We start from the raw sequence: 23,138 nt of genomic DNA on the forward strand, positions 1-23,138 counted from the left end.
CAGTAAGAGTGTAAAACCTCCACAGGCAGTCCACTGAAGTTGTGCTGCTCTTCACCCCCAACCAGAATAAAAGCCTGATGTAGACGGCTTTTATCAAATCTACCCTACATCACCGATAAGACAGAGGAGAGAGACGTCCTCTGAGTCTGTAGACTTCACCGACTCTGAATCCTCTCAGTTGTGACATATTCTTTCCCAATGTCTGACTTTACTCCTCATGAAGTGTAAGCGCTGTCAGAGTAGAGACAGATTTTAACTTAGGATGATTTCATGTACTATTTTTGTCAATGAACTGCAACCAGAACGCGAGGCTGAGTGGCAGCAGAAGCTGACATGTTTCCACTGATCACATGTCATCAATCGCTCAAACCAAAAAAAAAATTTCATACATTTTACACCAGCAGCGAATTCTTAAGCATAATCGTGTCACAGCTAAAGCGCCACTGAATGGCAGAATGATTAAATGATGCTCGCTGAACAGGAACTGAACAGAGGAATCAAAGCCAAGACATAACTAGGATTACATGGGGTTTTTCAAGAGTGGAAAAACAGATCCCTAATGGTGCCAGTTAAGTATTTCTAGAGTTAGCTATGGATCACCAGTGGGAGGTTGTTTAACTGCTTACACATCCACTTTATTAAACCAGCTCAAGTGTTAAACTATCAGTTTTATGTAACTATTTCAGATATTTATCAAATCATTTTCAACAATTTCAGCTGTTTATTTGACAATTTTATTTAACTATCTTAACGGGTCATCCATTTATTTAGCTATTCCAACTGTTTATACATTACTTTTATTTAACAATTTAATCTGTTTAAATGTTACATTTTTTTAAGCTATTTTAACTGTTTATCCAACAATTTAATTGAACTACTTTAAATGTGTATCATCTACGTTTATTGAACAATCTAAACCGTTTAAACATTACATTTATTTAATCATTTCATCAATTTATTCATTAATTTCCTTTAACTATTTAAGATGCTTCTCCAACAATTTAATTTAACCATTTGAAGTGTTCATACAACACTTTTATTTAACTAGTTCAGCTGTTCATCCATTCGTCTGAAGTATTCCCGCTGTTTATCCGGCTGTTACCATTTCAACAGTTAATTCAAGTTTTATTCAACAATTGCAATGGTTTATCCTTTACATTTAGCTAAATATATAGTAAATATATACCAAATACATTCAATAAAACTTTTACTGTCATATCACATAGTTCTGTATTATCACACATGTATGAAGCGTCTGACTGTAAATATTGTGAGTGGCGTGGCAGCCTTCCATACACATGGCCAGAGAAAAGCAAACAGGCTAATTTCCAGGCGTCGGCTATCAAGAGGCTCGTCCACTTGGCTTGTACAACTAAAATAAACAACTGTTAGCCGAGCTGAATCTGTGACCTTGCAAAGTACCGTTCCCACAAGGGATCTCCAGTGGACACTCTGTTGTGTTTCCCCAGTTACAGTGACTGGGAGTAGATCCAGGTTTGTGTTTGCTGTAGGGGGGGGATTTGCTTGGCCAGGATGGAGGCTGGAGATGGATCCCCAAATACTATGAACACATTCCAGGCCTCCTGTGTCGTGGGCTGTGGGCTGTGGGATGCTGCTGCTGCTGCTGCTGTCTTCTATGGCAGATTCCTTTGAGGCAGGAGTATCTGAGAGAGACTGCAGCGAGGCACTGCTCAATGAGCAATTTATATGTTCTCAACAAAGCTTCTTCTTTAGGCCCTGAAGGCAGGTCTTAATTGTTAGACGTGGTATCTTCACTCTCCCTCTCCTCTTTCTTTGACTGTTTTCTTCTTCTCCCTCCTCCCACCCACCCTCCCTCCAGCTATTAGGAATTGGATTTGGAGCAGAACGATCCATTTAGTCTCTCTCCTCCATCTCTCATCCCTCTCTCTTTCTGCTTCCACACCTCCTCTGCTGGTTTCGCTCATCAAAGCCCAGGCTTAATCTGTCTATTTTTACCTGGAGGAATGAAAAGAAGGGATGAGGTAATGCTTTTCCTGTCCGTCAGGTAGGCAGTGGTGCATGGGCTCTTTGGGGTGAAGAGCTCGGTGAACTAGCACCACCATGTGGACGCAGAGGGGAATGAAACATTATGAAAGCAATGGCTGCCTGAAGAAATGTGATGATATTGGAAAAGACCAGAAAACTTAAGAAAAGGCATTCAGGGTAGAAAATAGATCAGAGTAGGTGAATAAAGCTATGAACTAAATTTCAAGACATTTTTAATAAAATTCTAGAACCACTATTTTGATCATGATATTTTGATGTCAGTGTGAGGTGAGTCAAACCCCTTCAAGGTGAATGTGTGAAAGCAGAGCTCCACCTAGTGGCACAAAAACAGCAACAGCTCAAAACTCGAAGCACTTTATTTGTAAAATGAAAAAGAACAAAACAGAGCTTTGATTTCTGCATTATAGGCTCTTACATACAGGCACATTGCAGTCGTACGTCCAGCATGAACCATTAGAGAGCGCTATTGCAACCGGCAGAGAAACTTGAAAGTGAGGAAGCGCGTTATCTTCTCGACTGGGATTTCACAACTGAGAGAGAAAGACTCAGAACTTCTTCGAAAAACTAGCCCACTTTCAAAATCATACCAAAGACGTTTGATGAAGTTGTATAAAAGCATCATTCAAAATATACCATCACTTAAGAACGTAGTGTAATACGAACAGATCATTGATATTGACAAGTTGAGCTTTTCGTTCATCACAATATCATTTTTCCTGTGTGCATATAACCTACACAGCTTTTTAACCTATATTATTCACCCGTATACATAAATATGTTGCTATTATCCCCTGGTTCTTGGTAAACTAAGGATTCACATTCTTTGTATTTCTCCCTCCTGTTGGTGTTAGTGGGAAAAGCTTCACAAATAACTAAAACAGGAGTGGTTTTACTTTGAGATCAACTTTGAGCGATTCCTAGAATGGATTCCCTAACACTATATATATATATTATCCATTTCAAAACTTTATTTCTGAGGCAGTGGGACAGCTGCTTGAGTTGATTCAATGGCCACTTTCTTCAGCTTTTGCCTGCAGTATATAATGTTCTGTTATGATGAGCATGGCAGAATTATCTACTATATATATTTTTTGTTTTTACCTGAAATTATGTTTCTGTGGTTGTGCTTTATGTAAAGGAGGAGCGGCATTAAAGGGAAATGTGCGTTTTTAGCCATTGGCCAGAGTTCAACAACAGAACTAAACCCACAAAACAAGGTCATCAGCAGGGTTAAAAGGCACCCTGCCTAAGTTTTTAAAATCTTTACTTCATGTATAAGAAAATAAATTTAAAATAAATATTATATTCACAGAGCTTAAAAATCTTTATATCGTTAGACTAAAACTAAGGAAGGGACAAAAAAAAAAGTTCAGAGGAGAAATGAAAGACATTATGGAGCTGAAATTCTGATTCCATCGTCTGTGGTCCACTGATCCATCGTTACACTTCATAACACCTTTATTTTTCTCCCCACTGGCACGTGAAGGCACAGAGGTGCTAGGCAAGCTGCAGCATGTGGAGATGCTGTTACATCAGACACATAAGGTAAATAGAGCTGTTGGATTTCTCGTCATTCAGTCGTCTTTGTCGTGGTTGTGGCCGTTGCTCTTCTGTTGGACGGGGCTGAATTTGCGTGGATGATCTTTAAAGTCGAGATGTTCCAGGACGAAGTCAGGATGCTGCACTATAAAATGACGAAGTTCATCTGTAAAAAGGGTCAAAACATAGAAACGTTGTTACTACTGTCGGTGAACTTAAACAGGGAAGTGGAATAATTGTTTTATTTTATTCAGGGAGCAATGTAGCAGAGTGTTTCTTATTAATTATCTAGACTGTGGCGGCCCGCCATATTCTAGTTTGTCCCGACACAGTTTCCTAATGAAACAAAAAGAAAAGTTGACGCTCTCATAACATAAGAAATCAATAACTTGGTGTTCTTCTCCATTGCCACATTGTATAACTATGTGCTGCTCAATTTACAGTCACACTACCGTCCATAAAGTTTTTAACATCCACGCAGACTTCATAGCTTCAGCTCCAACTATGGCATGTAAAGCAGTTCTCTCTCTCTCATGCGAGAAACTTGTCTTCGCTCTTTAGTCTGTGTACCTGTCACTCGCATCTCTCACCCCGCTGCGGACAAAGATTTGATCAATTCTGCGGGAAACTCAGTAACATCAACATGCTAGTTTAATTTTTTTGGTAGAATTACCACGATGATTTCACATCATTACAGAGAAGATTACCAACTTCCATTCATCTAAATGAGGCATTTCACAGTATGTGCAGATGGACAATCTGCTGGCCTGTTTCATGGTAAAAGTAGAAATCGCTCTACAAGGACAATAGAGGAAGAAACAAGTGCACAGAGAAGCTTTGACGGTTTCTAGAAAAGACAGATGGCAGATATAAAAGACCCAGGAAAACAGACGGTTCTTATCCTCTTCAGTACAGCCAAGGAGAAATCAAATGTGATAAGTGACAGCACAGAGGAGGAGGGAACAGAGACAGATGCTGTCAATCATCTGTGCAGGAGGCTCATATGAACCACAACACTGCAATTAATCCGACAGTTTTGTACTGATGTTTTCAAATTCTGCAGAACCACGAACGGGGGTCTCACCGTATGTGATCCTTTCTGTGTCAGGTCTGTCGAGCGATAAAAACAGACCCGAGAGCTCCACCTCTTCCACTCCCAGCATAATTTCCAAGATGGTGGTGAGGTCCTCCTCTTGGACGTGTCCGTCCTCCTCGCTCTCATACATCTGAACAGCAACATGTGTGTTTAGAGCAATCATTTCAAGCCGCCGTCAAACCAGATTGCAAGCGTGCTCACCTTGAAGGCCAGTTTGAGGGTCTCCATTGACTTTGATGGTTGATGAACAGTGGACAGCGCAATAACAAAGTGTCTGATGTCTATCTGTCCATCTCCACGCTGAAAACAAAATAATCTCAGTGAGCAGGAGTATCAGCGGGACAAATGTGATCCGATATAAACATGTTATGGCCCAATTATTGTAGCAGTATTATGTATATATGTGTATATAAATATTGTAAACTCAACTGTCTCTACAGGTGAGCTGATTTCAAATATGCTAAATTCTCTCAGGAATATTTTGGACATTCTCCACAGGGGGGAGCTGATGAGTCAGTCCAGTTGGTCCAGTTCTACATGTAAAACCTTCACTTGAATCACCTTTAAGAGGGAAAGGTTTTAGTGGTTCAGAGCAGTGGTTCTTAAATTGGAGGGTCCGTGGCACACTGCCAGGGGTCCATGATAAGTATCCAGATTCTCTCATTTACATTACCATGATGAATGGGTTTTCTGTTTTAACTTTATAAAAATACCTTTGTCTTGGGTTGTTCTAAAAAAATATCTACATATCTGAGAGAGATGCATGATGGGGTCTCTGCATAATTTTCTATCTTGTATGGGCTGGTTGGCTGTGTTGAGAAAGGGAAGACCTAAAAATCTAAAAACTGCAACTTCACACAGAGGAGCAGTACATAGCAATTTAAGCAGAACTGAAAAAAGTCAATGGCTACTTCAACCCAGATACCCAAGTAATAATTAAATCTTCCTGCGACCTCCTACGGATCTTATAACCTACCACTGTGAGCCTCTTCTGAAAGAAAAAGGTAAATGAAGATTGAACTACTATTACTACCGCTAAAACTGTTCTATTGAGATTTTTGGTAGGCTCTGGGAGAACATGTGTTGATTGAAGCTACTTTACTGCCACACTGTAAGAAACACTGGCCCTCAGCTATATATCAGATCTTTTAACTTGTATAAGACAGAGGACATGCTTGTATCACTATGGTTCTAAAAACCTTGTTCACTAATATTCTTAGCATGTGATACGCAGATGATGTTGGATGGATCCCTTTGGTGTTTACCTGGTCAAAGAAACTGTGGACTTGTGTGAGTGTGTCTGTAACTGGGAGGTTGAGGAACTGGGCGAAGTCTTCTAAACTCAGCCGCTCCTCCTGCAGCTTCCTGGCTCTCTTAGGCTGCTCTTCTAGCAGCTCGTTTCTGCTTCCTGATCTCAGTCTGTAGTGTTTCAAAAAGTGGAGTAGACACAGATATATAGAGATCACACATTACAACAATGGGATAATTGCATGGTTAACCACATGTGCTAAGTGGATGGAAACATGGTTTAGCTGCAAAAATCCCACATGCGCAACCACAATATCCAAACAATTACAGAAAAGATTGTAAATGTCTAAAAGACAAAGTGTGAATAATATGTATAATATATATCCTCTTGTCTTGGTGTCTCTCACTATAAAGATTCCCTCATACTCTTATAAAGAAAACTTCTCCCTGTGTGTGTTATCCCCTCCTGCCATTAGGTGCCAGTGTTTCTTCATCTTCACACCCCTAAAAGTTGTAGATAATTGACACCCATTCCTTCACCCAGTCCAACCAGTCAATCCTGTCTCCCTCCACTCACCGCAAGCGACACACCAGTTGGTTGAACTCCCGCAGGACGCTGTTGTTTCGAATGCGCAGCGGGCCTTCTGATAGGCTGATGTCACGGTCATCGAATGACAGGTCTGTGAGTGGCAGCTCCAATGCCCTATTGGTGGGAGAGAACGGTGTTCATGAGGACCCTAATGTTGGTCAGATGTTGGTCATTATGCAAACACTCACACTCACACTCACACAAACACTCACACAAACACACACACTCACTCACTTACACACACACTTACTTGGCCATGAGCTTTCTGACATTATTGGCAAACAAGGCTGGGTTTTCCTTCTCCTCGTTTGATGGAGTGTAAACAGGCAAATACTAAGGAGACAGAACATCCGTTTCATCATGTTGCCCTGTTATGAAACTGTCTGCTGATTAGCTTTGTAATTAACATGTAATAACACATATTCTATTTACAATATATGGCCAGTATCTTTAATTTATTTAATATTTCATCAATCTGGGACAAATTATAAATAAAGTTGTTTTTTTCTCAGTGAACCACTCACCTCGATCTCCATAGGATTATGAGGCTGACACAGAGTGAGCCATAGGATCTTGAACCTGGAAGATACAAGAGTTGGATTTGTCTTTATATACGAAGAGAAAAACAACATGAAGGACGGTGACGGGACTGGACAGATTGTACTGGGGATAATAAGTCCCTGTAAAGAATACACAGGCCACTGGTGTTGTAACAACATATAGCAGAAGCCACTGGATGCTGTATGTGTTGTATGTGTTGTGTATGGAGCATGTAAGTGTGTGAAAGAAAAAACACTCACGCTGCGGGACCTTGCCATGTCCATGTAACAGTATCCTGTGGAGAGGAAGGAGGAAAAAGGTTTAGGAAAAACACAGAAACAGTTTTTTCTACCAACTCCCCAAAACTGAGCAAAAGACAGTCATTATTTATATATACACACACATAATTACTTCTGATAAGTGCCTAAATACTGTGATTCTAATACTTCTGGCCTTGTTCCTGACTTCTAAACCAGTGCACACATTTTCTCAGATTCTGTTATTCATAATTGAAGTGAAACATGAAAGCGTGAAAGAGACCGTTCCTTTTTTATCTGAACGGTTCTGGTTCTTGTAGTAAATGTTGTTTTCTTCCTTGATATTTCAGAAAATCCTGTTTGACCAGACAGTAAAATATTCAAAAAAGGTCACTATGATTATTTCAGAGGAACATGATCTTCTGTTAAATTCCCCCTTTGGAAAAGGAGAACAAACTGTTAATGGTTACCTGTCACTCCAGGAGTCTTTATATTTACCTTCTTCTATTTGTTCATCAATTATTTCAGAAATCTCTTGTCAAAGAAAGTGCATTGTCGAATGTGGTGGGATTTGGATAACCTATGAGTTAAATATTAATAAACGACTGGGACTCATCAACACGTTGCCAATCAAGACAACGGCGACTGATTCTCCAGTTCAGGGTTGTGTGCTCTGAGTCCAGCTTCACTGGACTTTGAATAAACAGTTGAACAGCTGTCTTAACTTGCCGTGGCTCAATTACTGCAGGTCACTTTTACATTCTCGGAAAAATGCTGCAACCAGAATCTCCACAGGCAAAACAGACGGCCTATTCCAATCAGACAGGTTTAAAACGGCCACTGCTCTAGTAAATAATAAGGCCAAAACAGATTAGCAACATTAAAATGACCAACAAGTTGAATTCATCAACGTGTTTTGATCAATCTGCTTGGACTAAGACAACCAAGCAGCATGTGTGAGCACAGTTGTTGTAAACAGCCCACAGATGAATCTGAGACTGTTCAGATAACATCACATTTACAACAGGCACATGCAAGACATCTGGCTGCTTTCAGCTTCTCTTCACGCTCTCTGCTGGTGCAGATTCAGGAGGTGGCGGCAGCTCAATGTGTTTTCATTTGGCTCAGTAACAATCAGTATTTTGTGTATGTTTTCTCTTTTTTCACATTTTGTGGCTGGCTGCAGCTTGTTTACTGTTAGTTCCATTTCCAGTTGCAGACGGCCAGTACTTGCACGGTAGTTTGAGGAGCAGATGGAAACAGATGGAATGGAAACATGTCTGGTGGTGAGGAAATAAAAGATTCTGGAGAGGAAAATGCAAACTGAGGACAAGTGGCTCTGTCGGAGCAGTGAATTCATGTTTCCTTCACCTAACTGCCTTGTAGTGCCACGTTGTCACTGTAGTCATCACAGTGGCAAAAACTCAGCACAAGGGGAAACAGTGACAAAAGCTTTCTAGGAAAACAATGAAAAACTAGGTAATAGGAGCTACATAATTCATGAGAGAGCGAGGAGAAGTGCAGAGAGAGACATGACACCAGCGTGTGTGTAAGAGAGAGAGAGAGAGAGCGAGAGAGATGGATAAAGAAGAGAATGAAATATCATCCCACTAGAAAATGAAGTCATTCAAAGCAAAAGAAACACACACTAATGTGTGGGAAAGAAACCATTACATCACAGGTGTGTATCAGTTTGTGTTTATTTAAACTTGAACTATGTCCAAGGTTACTGGCGTCACCGCGAAGAACAGAGAGTGTAACAGGAAGGGAAGGACTGGAAGTTGGGTATTTACCAGTTTGTTTGGGTAGCGTAGCACCACTGGTTGCACTGGGAGTCCAGGAATAAAAGCACCTGACAGAGACAAGAAATGAGGAAACAATAGCAGAGAAAAATAAATGTCAACTACATAAAGACCAAAAACGCAAATGAAACTGAGACACAATACCTAGGTTTATTGATCATACAATAACATGCAGACATGTTGACTATATTTAAGGAAAAATAGCAATCCTGTGAATATACTGAATTACAAAGCCTTGCATACAATGTACTTCTCACTTATACTTACTTACATAACGTATTATTAATAAGGCTTGCTACTATAATCACACAGATGTAATGTTTGTAAATTCCCATGCTATAACCTGTAATGATTTAGTATTCTATAAATATTGCAAATAATGTTTAGAAAAAATGACATTAAACAAAGTTTCAATAAAAAAAAGCAGATATGATCTGAGAGGTATGTGTAAGTTATACAAAAAGCCAAAAAAAATATTATTGTGGAACCATATACAATACAAATTTGTAAAAGTTCATAAAAATGTGACATTTGCTTTTGCTTTTTTTTTCATTTATAAATCCTCTTTCATACGCAGAGGAAGATTCAGGGTACTGTTCAGGAACATTAAAGACAAACAACACAGAAACTACATTTAAAGAAAACTCTTTAAAATCTGAAAGCAAAGATGAAAGCAATTGAATAGAATAAAGGTGGTGTAAAGGTCACCGCAGTGCACTTTATGGATCAAAAAAAAAAGCTACATATGTCATTGGTCAGACACCTTAAAACTATAGGAATGAGGAAGTGGATCTATGTATGTATTTGTTTATTATTTGTGTGATTGTTTATTATTTGTGTGATTATGTAAATATGGGGTTTTTGTAAAGGAAATGTGTTAAATATGGGGAAGTGACGTCCCGTCGGGAGGTGTGTGTTTTTTTTGGAGCTGCGGGCGGGCGGTGCGGCCAGTGGTTCGAGGAACTGGATATATCATTTACAACCGAAAGGATTTTTTCTCTGGAACGGGATTATTACCTGGGAGATTTTTGTAATGGCTTATATCGTGGACTGAACATTTTCTGGGCACTGGAAGGGGGTGAGAAAGCGTGGACTTTGATTTGTTTGCGGCACTCACCTCGCCACACCTGCAGACATTTTTGTTTTGGACGTTTGTTTGGGGATTATGTTTGGACCTGGGGTGGGAAAATATTGTTGTTTGAGTGTGTGTAAATAGCTTGTTTATGTTCACGGGTCCGCCAATGTTTGCGGGCATGAGCGAGGGGGGTTATTGGTGTTTTGTGTAAATACAGTATATAATAAGCAACCTGTTTGAGTGTTTTCCGTTTATATATATATTTAGTTAATTTTTGGTAAGACCGATAACTAGGTTATCGGTCCAATTAGGGATTTTTCGTTTATGTTAACTTGTTCAGGCAGCGTGCAACAAACACAGTGGGTCGGCTCCGCCCGTGTCCTTTAAATTTAATGCGTAGTAACTTTGCCCTGGGGTTGAAACAGGGCGATTTGTTACAGAGTGGTGGCCAGTACGGGGACCAGTGGATGATAAAATTAAAATCGATATCGCTGTGACGGAGCATGTGCGTTTGTCCCGAGGAGTTTTTTTCTCCCGTCGGGCTTTTGTTTGTTTCAAGTTAAAATAACACGGGCCGAAAATTGTGTTTGATACAGCGAATTCTTCAGTATCACGGCACTTTACGTGTTATCTATATTTCATTAAGAATTAAGTTGCATAACTGTGTTGTTTTTTCCAATAACTGTATTAGATATTCAGTGACTGTTAAGTTTAATTAATTGATTTGTGGCATAACTGTGTTGTTTTTTCCAATAACTGTATTAGATATTCAGGGACAGTTAAGTTTAATTGATTTGTGAAGATTAGGATCAGAGCAGGGTAGCTGTGCAAACCTGGCCTACCTATATATATATATATATATATATATATATATATATATATATATATATATCTCTATACATACATGTATATTGCAACTACAGTACAGTGAATACATCCTTTTATTAACGAATACTGCAACATTAAGCACACATTTCCCTGAGGGCTTAGCTTCACTTGTCAGTTAAAATGGCGGCTTCAAGGCAGCAGGGGTCACCCAGGTGTGATGATGCACCTGAAGAGAGCTCACTGCCCCTCATCGATTTGGCTCGAAATATCCCTTCTCCTCCTGAAGATGACAATTATCGGCATGTTACCTGTAGACACAACCGCAGTGGCCTCAGTGAGGTAACCAGCATGCTGGAATCGATGTATCTTGACCCCCAGGATGAGGATCAACATCAGTCAGAGGACAGTGATGATAATGGAGCCATTGGAGTGGAGGAACATCTGCAGGACTTACAGTTAAAAATTGAGTCTTTGGAGAACCGGTTTAAGGAAGCAGCCGATAGTACGCTCAATCGGGAGGAGGGGCTCCGAGCAGCAATTGATGCAATGGCTAAGGAGGCGAAGGAGTATATTGACACAAGGCTGCAGAGATTTGATCAAGCTCTGGTATCCTGCCTGCAGCGGAGGGATAAACGGTGGGATTAAGAACTTAAGAAGACCATCAACAAAAGCCGGTCTTCATGGAAGCCTGTTAGTTTCTCCACTCCGGCTGTGGTCTTGTCTGCCGGCCGCCAAACATCTGTGAGAGATGGTTCACTCCCGGCCGCGGCCGCAGCTTCAGCTAAACCACCTATTAGAATGGAGTTTCCCCAGTTTGGTGACTCGAGGAGTTCAGCTGATGTCACTGATTTCATCGAACAGTGTGAGAACTTTCTTTCTTTAAGACCACTGAGTGACTTTGAGTTCCTGGGCACCCTTAACGCCGTTCTGAAAGGACCAGCACGGAGCTGGTGGTTAGCCGCTCGCAGCAAAATAGCTAATTGGGAGATGTTCAAAAATGCATTCCTGGAAGCTTTCTTGCCCACTGATTACCAGTCGGAGATTGAGGAGCAGCTCCGTTCTAGTGTGCAATCACCCGATCAGTGCCTGAGGGACTTTGCCTATGATCACCGGGCACTCTGCCTGAAGTGGAGTTCCGATATGGCAGAGGAAGAGGTGGTGCGGCGAATCCTCAGATCGTGTAATCCACGGCTGGCCAGTGGCCTACGTGGCATTGTGTCCACAGTCGACCAGCTGGTTAAGGTGGGGTCTTTGATCGAGAAAGACTGGAGCAACTCCAAAGACTATTGGAACCGCGTTCAGCAGTCCCACTCTTCAGACCGTACTAGCAAAAAATCCAGCAGGAAACCTGAACATGGGCAGGGCCGTGGACATGGTGCGGATGTGGCATCAGTTCTGGGCAGTCCAACCCTCCTGGTCGTACCAGTAAGGATCAGAGGATCACACGGAGATGCCGTCCTTGACTCAGGCTGCACATACACATTGATGAACAGAACCTTATGGAACAACCTAAGGAGGGCTGGAGAGACTCTGAACGTGAGTGAAGTCCCGAGGTTCGTTATGGCCAATGGACATGAGAGTAAGGCTCTAGGGAAAACTAACCTGCTCCTCACCCTCAATGACACTCATGTCTCCATCAGCGTTCATATATTGAGTGATGATCAGCTGTATATGCCTCTACTACTCGGGTTAGACTTTATGTGTGCAAGCCAGATAGTCTTAATGCCCCACCTTAGGAAGTATGTCATGCCAGGGGGGACAGAGCACAAGTTTTTAACGAAAACCCGGGATGCATTGCAGTGGGGGTTTCAAGGCTCAATAATAAATTTTTACGTAGCAGTATTTGAAGAGGCTAGCATCAAGCAGCCAAGCCTGCCTCTAGTAGAGGCTCAACCGGTGGTGGTTAGGCCACTGCTGCAGAAATGGCCTACAGTTTGGACAGAGTCCACAGGTGCAACTGAAATCGTAAAGCACAAAATCATGACCACGGATGAGCTGCCAGTGCGAAAGAGAGCCTATAGAGCATCGGTACATAAGCAAGCAGTCATCGAGGAGCAGATTAAGAAGATGCTCAGTGATGGTGTGATAGAGCCTTCCTCGTCAGCCTGGGCCTCCCCAGTGGTCTTAGTCCCAAGGAAGGATGGGACACCCCGTTTCTGTGTGGACTATAGAGGCCTCAACGCCAAAACGCATCACGATGCATATCCAATGCCGTTGGTGCATGAAATTCTGGAGTCCATGCAGGGGGCCCGATATTTTAGCTCACTGGATCTCCAGAGTGGTTACTGGCAGGTGGCCATGGACGAAGAAAGCAAAAGGAAGACCGCCGTGACCACCCATCTAGGCCTCTTCCAGTTTAGAGTTATGCCATTTGGACTGCGGAACGCAGGTGCCACTTTTCAGCGGTTGATGGAATCTGTCCTTGGGGAGTTAAAGGGGAAAATCTGTTTCGTGTATATAGATGACATCATCATTTTTTCCAAGACTCAGGAGCAGCATTTACAAGATCTGGATGCTGTCTTCCAAAAGCTGCATGAGGCCAGCCTAACCCTCAATGTGAAGAAATGCCATCTTCTTCAGACTCAGTTAACATTTTTGGGGCATATAGTATCAGGGGAGGGTGTAGCCGTGGACCCAGCAAAGATTGTGGCCATATCAGCCTATCCAGCACCAACAGACTTGAAGAGTCTCCAAAGATTCCTTGGATTAGTGGGCTGGTACCACAAGTTTCTACCTAGACTAGCGGACATTGTGGCTCCACTGAATAACCTCAAGAGGAAAGGGGTATTGTGGGAGTGGACTGAGCAATGTCAAGACGCCTTCGAACATCTCAAGATGATGTTGCAGTCACCACCAGTGTTGGCTCAGCCGCAGCCGCTCCTTGGCTTCCAGGTGCACTGTGATGCCAGCGACGTGGGACTAGGGGCCGTCCTGATGCAGACTATTGACGGGGAGGAGAAGGCCATAGCCTTTGCCTCAAGAACACTGCAGGGTGCAGAACTGAGATACTCCACCTCGGAGAAGGAGTGCCTAGCTGTCGTCTGGGCAGTGGAGAAGTGGCGACACTACCTAGAGGGGGAGATGTTCCAAGTATTCACGGACCACAGTGCTCTAACCTGGGCCTTTAACTGCCCTAAAACGTCGTCTCGCCTGACCAGATGGACTCTGCGGCTCCAGCCTTACTCCTTCAGAGTCAACTATAAGAAGGGCTGCTGTAATATTGTCCCTGATGCACTATCCCGGGCACCGCCATTATCAGAAGGGAACGTTTGTGTTGCGGTTCCAAAATCAAACTGGTCTGCCTTACCCAGCTCCCTTCAAGATATTGAAAGTGCCCAGCAGTCTGACACACTTTGTAAAGAGCTTGGCCTTTCCATCGAGCAGCCCACACCTGGTCGCATTCACTATGAATACCAACAAGGAGTGTTGTACCGGGGTGTGCCTTCAAAGTACGGGGGATTTAATTACCAGATGGTTACCCCAGATGTATTGGTGCCAGAGTTTCTGGTTTATTTTCACAACAGCCCTTTTGGAGGACATCTAGGGAGGATGAAAACCCTCCTGAAAATATTGGAGGTGGCGTGGTGGCCAACGGTCCGAAAAGATGTGTGGAGCCATGTCCGAGCCTGTTCTGTGTGCCAGCAATATAAGCCATCCAACGAGAAACCAGCTGGGCAACTCCAATCCACAGAGGTCAAGGTTCCAGGAGAAATGATTGGAGTAGACTTCATGGGACCCCTACCACTAAGCAAAGGCCGGAATTCAGTGCTGATGGTAGTCGTGGATTACTACACCAAATGGGTGGAGCTTTTCGCCCTGAAGGATTCTAAGACGCCAAAAGTCTGTCAGGTCCTGAAAAATGACATTTTCACTCGCTGGGGGGTTCCCAAGTACTTGGTGTCAGACCGAGGCCCCCAATTCACAAGCCAGCTGATGGCTAGCCTTTGTCAGTCGTGGGGCGTAACCCATAAGCTCACTACGGCCTACCACCCACAGACCAATCTGACAGAGAGGGTCAACAGGACCTTGAAGACCATGATCGCCTCTTTTGTGGGGAATTACCATTATGATTGGGACCGGTGGCTGCCAGAATTTAGGTTCGCGATCAACACTGCAGTGCACGAGACCACTGGGGTGACCCCTGCAATGTTAGCTCTTGGTCGCACCCTCAAAGGCCCACTGGAGCGTCTCATACACCAGTCCCCTGCACCTAGCTCATCAGCATATCACATCCTACACTCACACACACAATTGCTGGAGGAGGTTGAAAGGCATGTTGGGGTGGCCAAAGCTAGACAAGCCAGATATTATAATGCACGACGCAAAGATGTACACTTTGCTGTTGGGGATCTGGTCTGGGTTAGGGCACATCCTTTGTCTAAAGCCTCAGCTAAATTCTCTGCCAAATTTGCACCCAGATGGTCAGGGCCTGTAAGGGTAGAGAAAAGGTTAGGTCCTATTAATTACCGAGTTCGTTGGGTGTCTGACAAAATGAAGGTGGACAATATAAATGTGGTCGACCTGAAACCCTACTATGGTCCCGATAAGCCGCTGGCTGGGGGGGGGGGGATGTAAAGGTCACCGCAGTGCACTTTATGGATCAAAAAAAAAAGCTACATATGTCATTGGTCAGACACCTTAAAACTATAGGAATGAGGAAGTGGATCTATGTATGTATTTGTTTATTATTTGTGTGATTGTTTATTATTTGTGTGATTATGTAAATATGGGGTTTTTGTAAAGGAAATGTGTTAAATATGGGGAAGTGACGTCCCGTCGGGAGGTGTGTGTTTTTTTTGGAGCTGCGGGCGGGCGGTGCGGCCAGTGGTTCGAGGAACTGGATATATCATTTACAACCGAAAGGATTTTTTCTCTGGAACGGGATTATTACCTGGGAGATTTTTGTAATGGCTTATATCGTGGACTGAACATTTTCTGGGCACTGGAAGGGGGTGAGAAAGCGTGGACTTTGATTTGTTTGCGGCACTCACCTCGCCACACCTGCAGACATTTTTGTTTTGGACGTTTGTTTGGGGATTATGTTTGGACCTGGGGTGGGAAAATATTGTTGTTTGAGTGTGTGTAAATAGCTTGTTTATGTTCACGGGTCCGCCAATGTTTGCGGGCATGAGCGAGGGGGGTTAATGGTGTTTTGTGTAAATACAGTATATAATAAGCAACCTGTTTTTATATTTCTCTTCCAAGCCATAGTCTCTTGCATCACACGATTGTTCATACAGGAACTTGTCTAGGCCAAAATTATTCTTTCAGCTTTTGTTAATATTTTAATATTCTGAATTAATTTCCACATCAGACAATGTCCTTGTGTTGAATCAGATCAAAATAAAATGAAGGGAAAATCAGAGGAGGTTAAATCTGATGAGCTGTAATCAAGAAGGAAGCGGGAAATAAAATAGTAGCTGCCCACAAATTAGTCTGGCCCACATGAGACTATGAAAGGATGAAGGAGCATTAGAGTGAATACAGTGAGTAGACGTATGATCAGTATTGTGACTATAGAGAGGGGACAGACAGTGAGGGAGTGGTGAGGATGAACGTGACTGCTTTATTAAAAGGCCTTTTGAAATGAGAAAAAGACTGGAGGTATCTGTTGAGAAGGTCATGCACAGGTGGGACCGTGCACACTGGACACACACACACACACACACACACACACACACACACACACACTCTTTCTCTCTGTTGTGCTCGGAGCCAGTGAAATGACATAACCAGAGGAGACACATCCAGAGAGCACTGACACCACACAACAGGCAGATCAGGCCTGACAAACACACACACCCAAAGCAGTGCAGAGTGTGACCAACAGGGCTTACTGGGAATGACAGAGTTACAGACTGGAAGAAAGGGGATTATTGCAGGCAGGGGAACAATGACTCACACTACACACACCCATCCACACACACACACCCATCCACACACACACACACACACACACATACACACACACACACACACACACACACACAGAGGAGGTGAGCAGAAAAACAAGCACAGAAAGATGAGTGCAACAGTTTGGCGTCCCATTGAGGTGTCCTCTAGCGAGACGCTGAACCTCCAAGCCGGTTGGGCTAGGTGGGAAATTAATTTGGCCAGACATCTACACCTGGACTTGGCAGCTCTGCAGCAGACGCCATGCATTAATAATCATTTACAAGTCCAGGCTCACTAAATGAAATGAATAGTGAACTAAGTGGTCCCACACGGTCGCTCTATGAAGACACAGACACACCCCTGGCTGGAACTGACCATGAACCATAACCAAATACTGTTCCGGGCTGTGGTTTGCACCCTGACACAAATGATGCTGGCTTTGTAACACACCGGTGTCAAAGGGGTGCATTTGATATCTCCTCATCCTACATTTCAAACACCACCTGTGGAGTTACAGTATGTGTAGGTTAAATAAGGCCGACACTATGTCAGCACAGGAGGTGCATCGTGAGCAGCAGCAGCCTCAGCACATCATCTGCATGCATGGAGACACAGTACTGGCTGTAGGTCACCCACATTCAGGCAGCACTCAGACAGATCAGTTATGAGTCACTCTGTGTGGAGGGCAGACAGCTGGGTTGACTCAAAGAGAAGCTCATCAGATGCATGTGACTAAACTAGAGAGATGACACACACACACACACACACACACACACACACACACACACACACACACACACACACACACACACACACACACACACACACACACACACACACACACACACACACACACACACACACACACACACACACACACACACACACACACACACACACACTGTGCGGACACGCTAGAATCTACAGTCGTGCTAGCAGCTCTGTTTCACCGTGATCTAAATGTTGACATCAGTGTGTTGACAACTGCTGATGGTGACACATACGACTCCATGATGTTAAGCAAGTATTACATTTATCATAATCCCCCACTTAGTTTAGCAGCATGTTAGAATGAAAAATGGAGTGAGGGATTATCAAGGGATCTCCTTCATTTAAAGCTGGTTTGATTAAAACAGTTGTGAGGTGATGAAAAAGCACATGAATTTCAAAATTGAGTGATTTGCTCTCATTGGATTTTATAAACTTATCTGCATTTTATTTTTAAAAACTGTGAATTAACCAGGCTGTGTTTCTCCATTCATACTTTACAAACAATCAAGTTTTTGTTAATTCCATCCTAAAAAAAACCCATGCACACTCAGCTCACAACTTTTTTTGAAGACTTTTTTCAAAACCCGATCTGCTTGTCTGATTCCCAGTTTGAAACATGGTTCTGTTTTGATCATATCACAAGTGTTTTAATCAAATCACCTAGATCATCGCCACATTTTCACCACTTTATTTTTTAGTTCACAAGGATTTTCATCACCTTCATATTTGTTACTTCCAGCTCCTACACATGTTCTAACAACCACTAAACACAAAGTACGGCTTAGGTTGATGTCAGTAGATTTTCTGGTATCTGGTCATAAACAAGAGGGTTGGGCAGAATGAAATTTTGATCTGATGATGACGCCAGATTAAATGTCAGGGGAATGTAAAATTGTGATCCATGAACAAACATGCATACAAATCATCCTCTGGATGCCAAACAAGAATAATACTAAAACAGTACCTCCCAAGATAATATGTGGCTGCTCCTAAAACTTAAGAGATTAGGTTTTGTTTTCAGACTAAAAGAAGGGTATAATTATGGAAAATGGAAGATTAAGCACAACTATTATATGAACGGGGTTTATCGGGCTGATTCACCTACAGGGAAATCCAGGATGACCCAACTCTGCAGCTCCCTTGGCTTCATTGAGCTTTTGTAGTGAGTCAGTGGCAGCTCAGCATTTACATTTCAAAAACTGGATTTTTAAAGAAGCAACTGTTTGCTAACTGCTTCATTAGAAAACCTTAGTGATGATACATGATGTTATGTTTCCATTGCATAAATCTATAGAGCATTTTAACTTGTAGCGTCAATCTATTTGGTTTTTGGGCCTGTTTTTAGCCATTACTCATGTTTATTTTATTCTATACCATTTATTTTATTCTATGCCACTACCTTGAATTACGTATTATTAATTTATTGTCTTTGATTTTTGATTTTGTATCATTTAATTTGCTGCCTTTGATTTGAAATGTTATTGTTTTTATTTGTCCTCTTTGTGAAGCACTTTGTAACGGTAACACACGGTCATGTCTCAAATTCTTCAGAAGACATGACACAGACTTAGATTCATTTCTGGCTACTTTGTATTTCTTTAACATATCCCAGTCGTTCCGGCCCAGTGTCGAAAGAAGGAACAAATCGTTATTGAAACTTTAGCCATTTTTGGTGTGTAGGTTACTAGCTGAGAGGTTGCTATTGTTGAGTCCCATAGTGAAGAGGATGTTGAAAACAGTAACAGGCTGGAAGAGGAAGGGTAGGACAATGCCAACTGAAATAAGTGCCCAAAGGCAGGTTTATTCTCACAAACAACCTAACCCTAACCTAACCCTAACTCCCTTTTACTGCGTGAACAGCTTTAGGGTCCAACAACATGAGTAACACCTGGAAAAGACAGAGGGGGTCGGGGGTCTGAACACATACCAGCCTTGAATAAGATGAGACCCGACCTGTTGGTGCATGTCCCCTCTGGAAATATCATGATCTGGAAGAAACAAATACGCATTAAAGTGACCGAGGTGTGTGTGTATGTGTGCCATTACTTTGTGTGCATATTCATATTCATCTACCTGAGGCCACTCCCCTCCAGACTGCGCTCTCCTCTTTATTTCCTCTACAGTTTTTCTCCTGGAGTCCTGGTCGGACCGAAACACATACACTGGCCTGATGTAGTTGATCAGAGCTGGGGGGGGAGATGAGGAAGAGTCAGATTTAAGATGCTCGTCACAACAATGAAGGAAAAACAAAAATGAGTACAGTTTAGTTAATCTGCAGAGAATTTAGACTACAAGAAAAGCTGACAACGTTTTAGCGTTTAATAATCACTCCCTTGAGTTACATTTATTGCTGAATTTTTGCGTCATGTTGGGGAAATGTTTTAAGGTACATTGATTGGACTTCTAAAAATGTTGATGCAACCAACTTTCAAATGGAACGTACAATAAATGAGAGGAGACTGCGCCGTAGAGAAGCATGTGGAGCAGTGAGGTGATATAATGTTCGATCAGGACCAAAACAGACCCATATTTACACAGATTTGATGAGGCACTGCTCACTGGAGTTTACAGTAAACATGGTGGTTTTTAGACAAGGAAAACTCAAATACTGTTTCAGTGATAGAAATTTTAAATTGTTTAAACTTTTATTTCTATTGACTGTAGATGTGTCTATTGCAGTTTCTTTCAAAATCAAATTCTAATTCATTTTTAAAACACAGAATAATGACTTTTTAACATTTTAAATGCGTTAATGTTATTTAATTGACTGTCTGCTAGACTTTTCTACAGCAGCATAATCATATTTAAATGCAGTTAATTGTCCCAATAAAATGCATCAACATCTGTTTATTCAGGGACACACACATATGTTTTGTGTGCAAAAACATTAAATGATCGTTTTGAAACTGTCCTGATATCGTATCTACGCCCACGTGCAACATATGGTGCCTGAATGCGCTGTATGGTTCAATGAGCAGCTAACTTATCTAAAAAAATTCCCTAAATGAATAACAACTGTTACTCAGTATAATAGTTTTTTTTAAACATATAAAGCCAGATCATTTAACTTTTAACCAAACAATTTCAACGCGTCAATTTATTCATTGAACACACTACAGTGATTTAGAATTTCTTTATGAGCGAGGAAAAACATTATTGATGTTATTCAGACACACTTAAGCAGACTTTCTTTTCTTATTACAGTCTTTCTACACAGTCGTTTGTATTGTGTTCCTGCAGTTTGCATTAAATGAAACGTGCTGCAGGTCTTTAAGGCACAAAAACCGCTCTGTTCATTTCATTTCAGTAAATCCGTCGATGGAAATATGTGGAACTCACTGCCCCAGATGGGAATGCTCCCGCTCTCCAGTTTGGCGACGATGGAGCACATGGTCATGGTGACGGGGATGGCATCGAAGTAGGAGGAGTGCGGCGCCGCGGCAAGGATGGGAACCTCAGAGGGCGCTGCGCGTTCCCCTTTCACCTTGATCCAGTGGAACCCTCCGCAAAACCACATGGCTCGCATGACCACCCGTAAACACAGATCTATAAACCTGGGACAGTCAGAGCAGAGATTAGCACTTTGAAACTTCAGCAGACACATGAATCCTTTTCGGTGGACGCTAATACACATCAGATAATCCTGTAGTTGACAAAATGCTTGTTTGCTCAGCTCTGCTTGTCAGAATGTTGTTGTGTAATCCCCTCTTGTCTTAGAATCACTCAAGCTCACTTTGTTTTTGTCTAAAGGAGGACACAATTTATACTGCATTACCCGCTTATCCTAGACCTTTAAAATGTCTTAACAATCTAACAGCCCTTTAAAGAGATGAGGACCGTCCAGCACGTCCTCACAATGCTCCTCAAACCAAACCCTTTCTCCACACGCACCTCCTCCACCATGGCTGTGGCTCCAGGACAAACTCAGAGCGTCCCAGGGAGGCTGCGAAGGCGAAGGGCCACGCCAACAGCATGAAGAAGGACACCAGCAGCAGCCGCACGGGAAACACTGTGACCGACATCAATCCGATCTGAAGGAGACGGAGGAGCAGAAAGAGGACGGGTGTGTGTATATGTGAGAAAGGTTCAAATAATATAAGATAAAAATAGTCACATTAGTACCATTCCACTGCTTTTTCAAATGTGTACAATAATGAGTCTCTAACATACTGTACATTTGTATACCATAAAAGTAGGACTGCACATCCTACAGGGTCAAGAGAGGAGACACACATTCCAACAGAGTCAACAGGACGTCATGTTCAGTCATGCTCTAACCCAGGGGTCACCAACCTTTTTTAGACTGAGAGCTACTTCGAAGGTACTGAGTAGTACGAAGGGCTACTTGTTTCCAGTGGTGGGAAGTAACAAAGTAGAAATACTTCGTTACTGTACTTAAGTAGATTTTTCACATATCTGTACTTTACTTGAGTATTTATTTTCCTGACGACTTTTAACTTTTACTTGTTACTTGAGCAGCGGAGGTTGGCGCAACGTGCTTTACGCACAGTGCACCTCTCTCTCGCTCTCTTGCTCCTGCAGGAGCTCGGTTCAGTCTTTATTATTAGGGCCAGAGCACTGACAGGCACTGACAGACGTGAGGCCCTATTGAAATTGTAAGGATTATTATTCAGGCAAATTAATTTGCTTTTTGAGGGCTTTTATTAGGTGACTTTACATAATTTTTTGAAGGTATTCATTTTTCGATTCACATTCGTTTTCCCTTTCCTGCTTCATGTCAACATCTGCACATAAATACATAGCTCGAAGCAGCAAGTGGTTAACTTTTCTTAAAGAAAATATTGGAAGTATTTGGTTTAAACAAAAACTGTTGGTAAATAGACTATCATTGGTTGGCCGTGTCTACTTAGTCTTACACTTCCACAAAACAAACAGATTTAAAACAAGTCGAGATGGAAGAACAAACAACACAACCAATTATATAAGTAAACGCAAAAACAACTTTCAGCCAACACAACCAAAAACAAACACTGTGTCGTGGACTACTACTACTGCATATTCACACACACAATTCAGGTTTTTTAATGGACCTCGCCAAATGGAACACTGGGTAATCAGGCCCAGTTTTCCACTCACTATAATGCCAATATAATTTTTGCAAAGATATTATATATCTATATATTGCCAATTCCAATCCTTAGTCGCCCTTTGTGCTGACTCAACACAACTTAGAAGCTGTTGAGTCTTTATATATATATTGTACAAACTGGCTAATGTGTACAACTTCAAGCAGGGTTGTGTCTTCACTTTGTCGTCCCTACAGGCAAGATACCCTACAGGTGTATTGTCACCCGGCTTCAGACAAATGCAAACACAAACACAGGCCCATTCAGTGAAGATAGTCTAATGATAAATAAACAGGCTTACATGTAGATGTGTGGACAAGCTGGCGGGCAGGTAAACATCCAGGCAGTTACAAAATACAGCTAATAGACACAAAAGGTTCATT

The 23,138-nt window shown here is 42.2% G+C and overlaps 1 protein-coding gene across 1 annotated transcript in view; it reads right to left on the bottom strand.

Annotated features, from left to right (window-relative positions):
* Positions 1-3,282: 3,282 nt before the first annotated feature.
* The window catches only part of lpcat1 (lysophosphatidylcholine acyltransferase 1), a 28,573-nt gene continuing 8,717 nt past the window's right edge, over positions 3,283-23,138 (bottom strand). The window contains exons 2-14 of the mRNA XM_061093081.1: positions 21,560-21,699; positions 21,008-21,222; positions 19,742-19,854; positions 19,596-19,656; positions 9,091-9,149; positions 7,301-7,335; positions 7,025-7,079; positions 6,751-6,833; positions 6,489-6,614; positions 5,929-6,082; positions 4,865-4,963; positions 4,652-4,793; positions 3,283-3,733 (exon numbers count right to left, since the gene is read on the bottom strand). Of these exons, the coding sequence (XP_060949064.1) occupies positions 3,603-3,733; positions 4,652-4,793; positions 4,865-4,963; positions 5,929-6,082; positions 6,489-6,614; positions 6,751-6,833; positions 7,025-7,079; positions 7,301-7,335; positions 9,091-9,149; positions 19,596-19,656; positions 19,742-19,854; positions 21,008-21,222; positions 21,560-21,699 (1,413 nt within the window). The 3' untranslated portion in view covers positions 3,283-3,602. The remainder of the gene's footprint in view (positions 3,734-4,651; positions 4,794-4,864; positions 4,964-5,928; positions 6,083-6,488; positions 6,615-6,750; positions 6,834-7,024; positions 7,080-7,300; positions 7,336-9,090; positions 9,150-19,595; positions 19,657-19,741; positions 19,855-21,007; positions 21,223-21,559; positions 21,700-23,138) is intronic.

The sequence above is a fragment of the Limanda limanda genome, chromosome 19, assembly GCF_963576545.1.
Source record: "Limanda limanda chromosome 19, fLimLim1.1, whole genome shotgun sequence".
NCBI lineage: Eukaryota > Metazoa > Chordata > Actinopteri > Pleuronectiformes > Pleuronectidae > Limanda > Limanda limanda.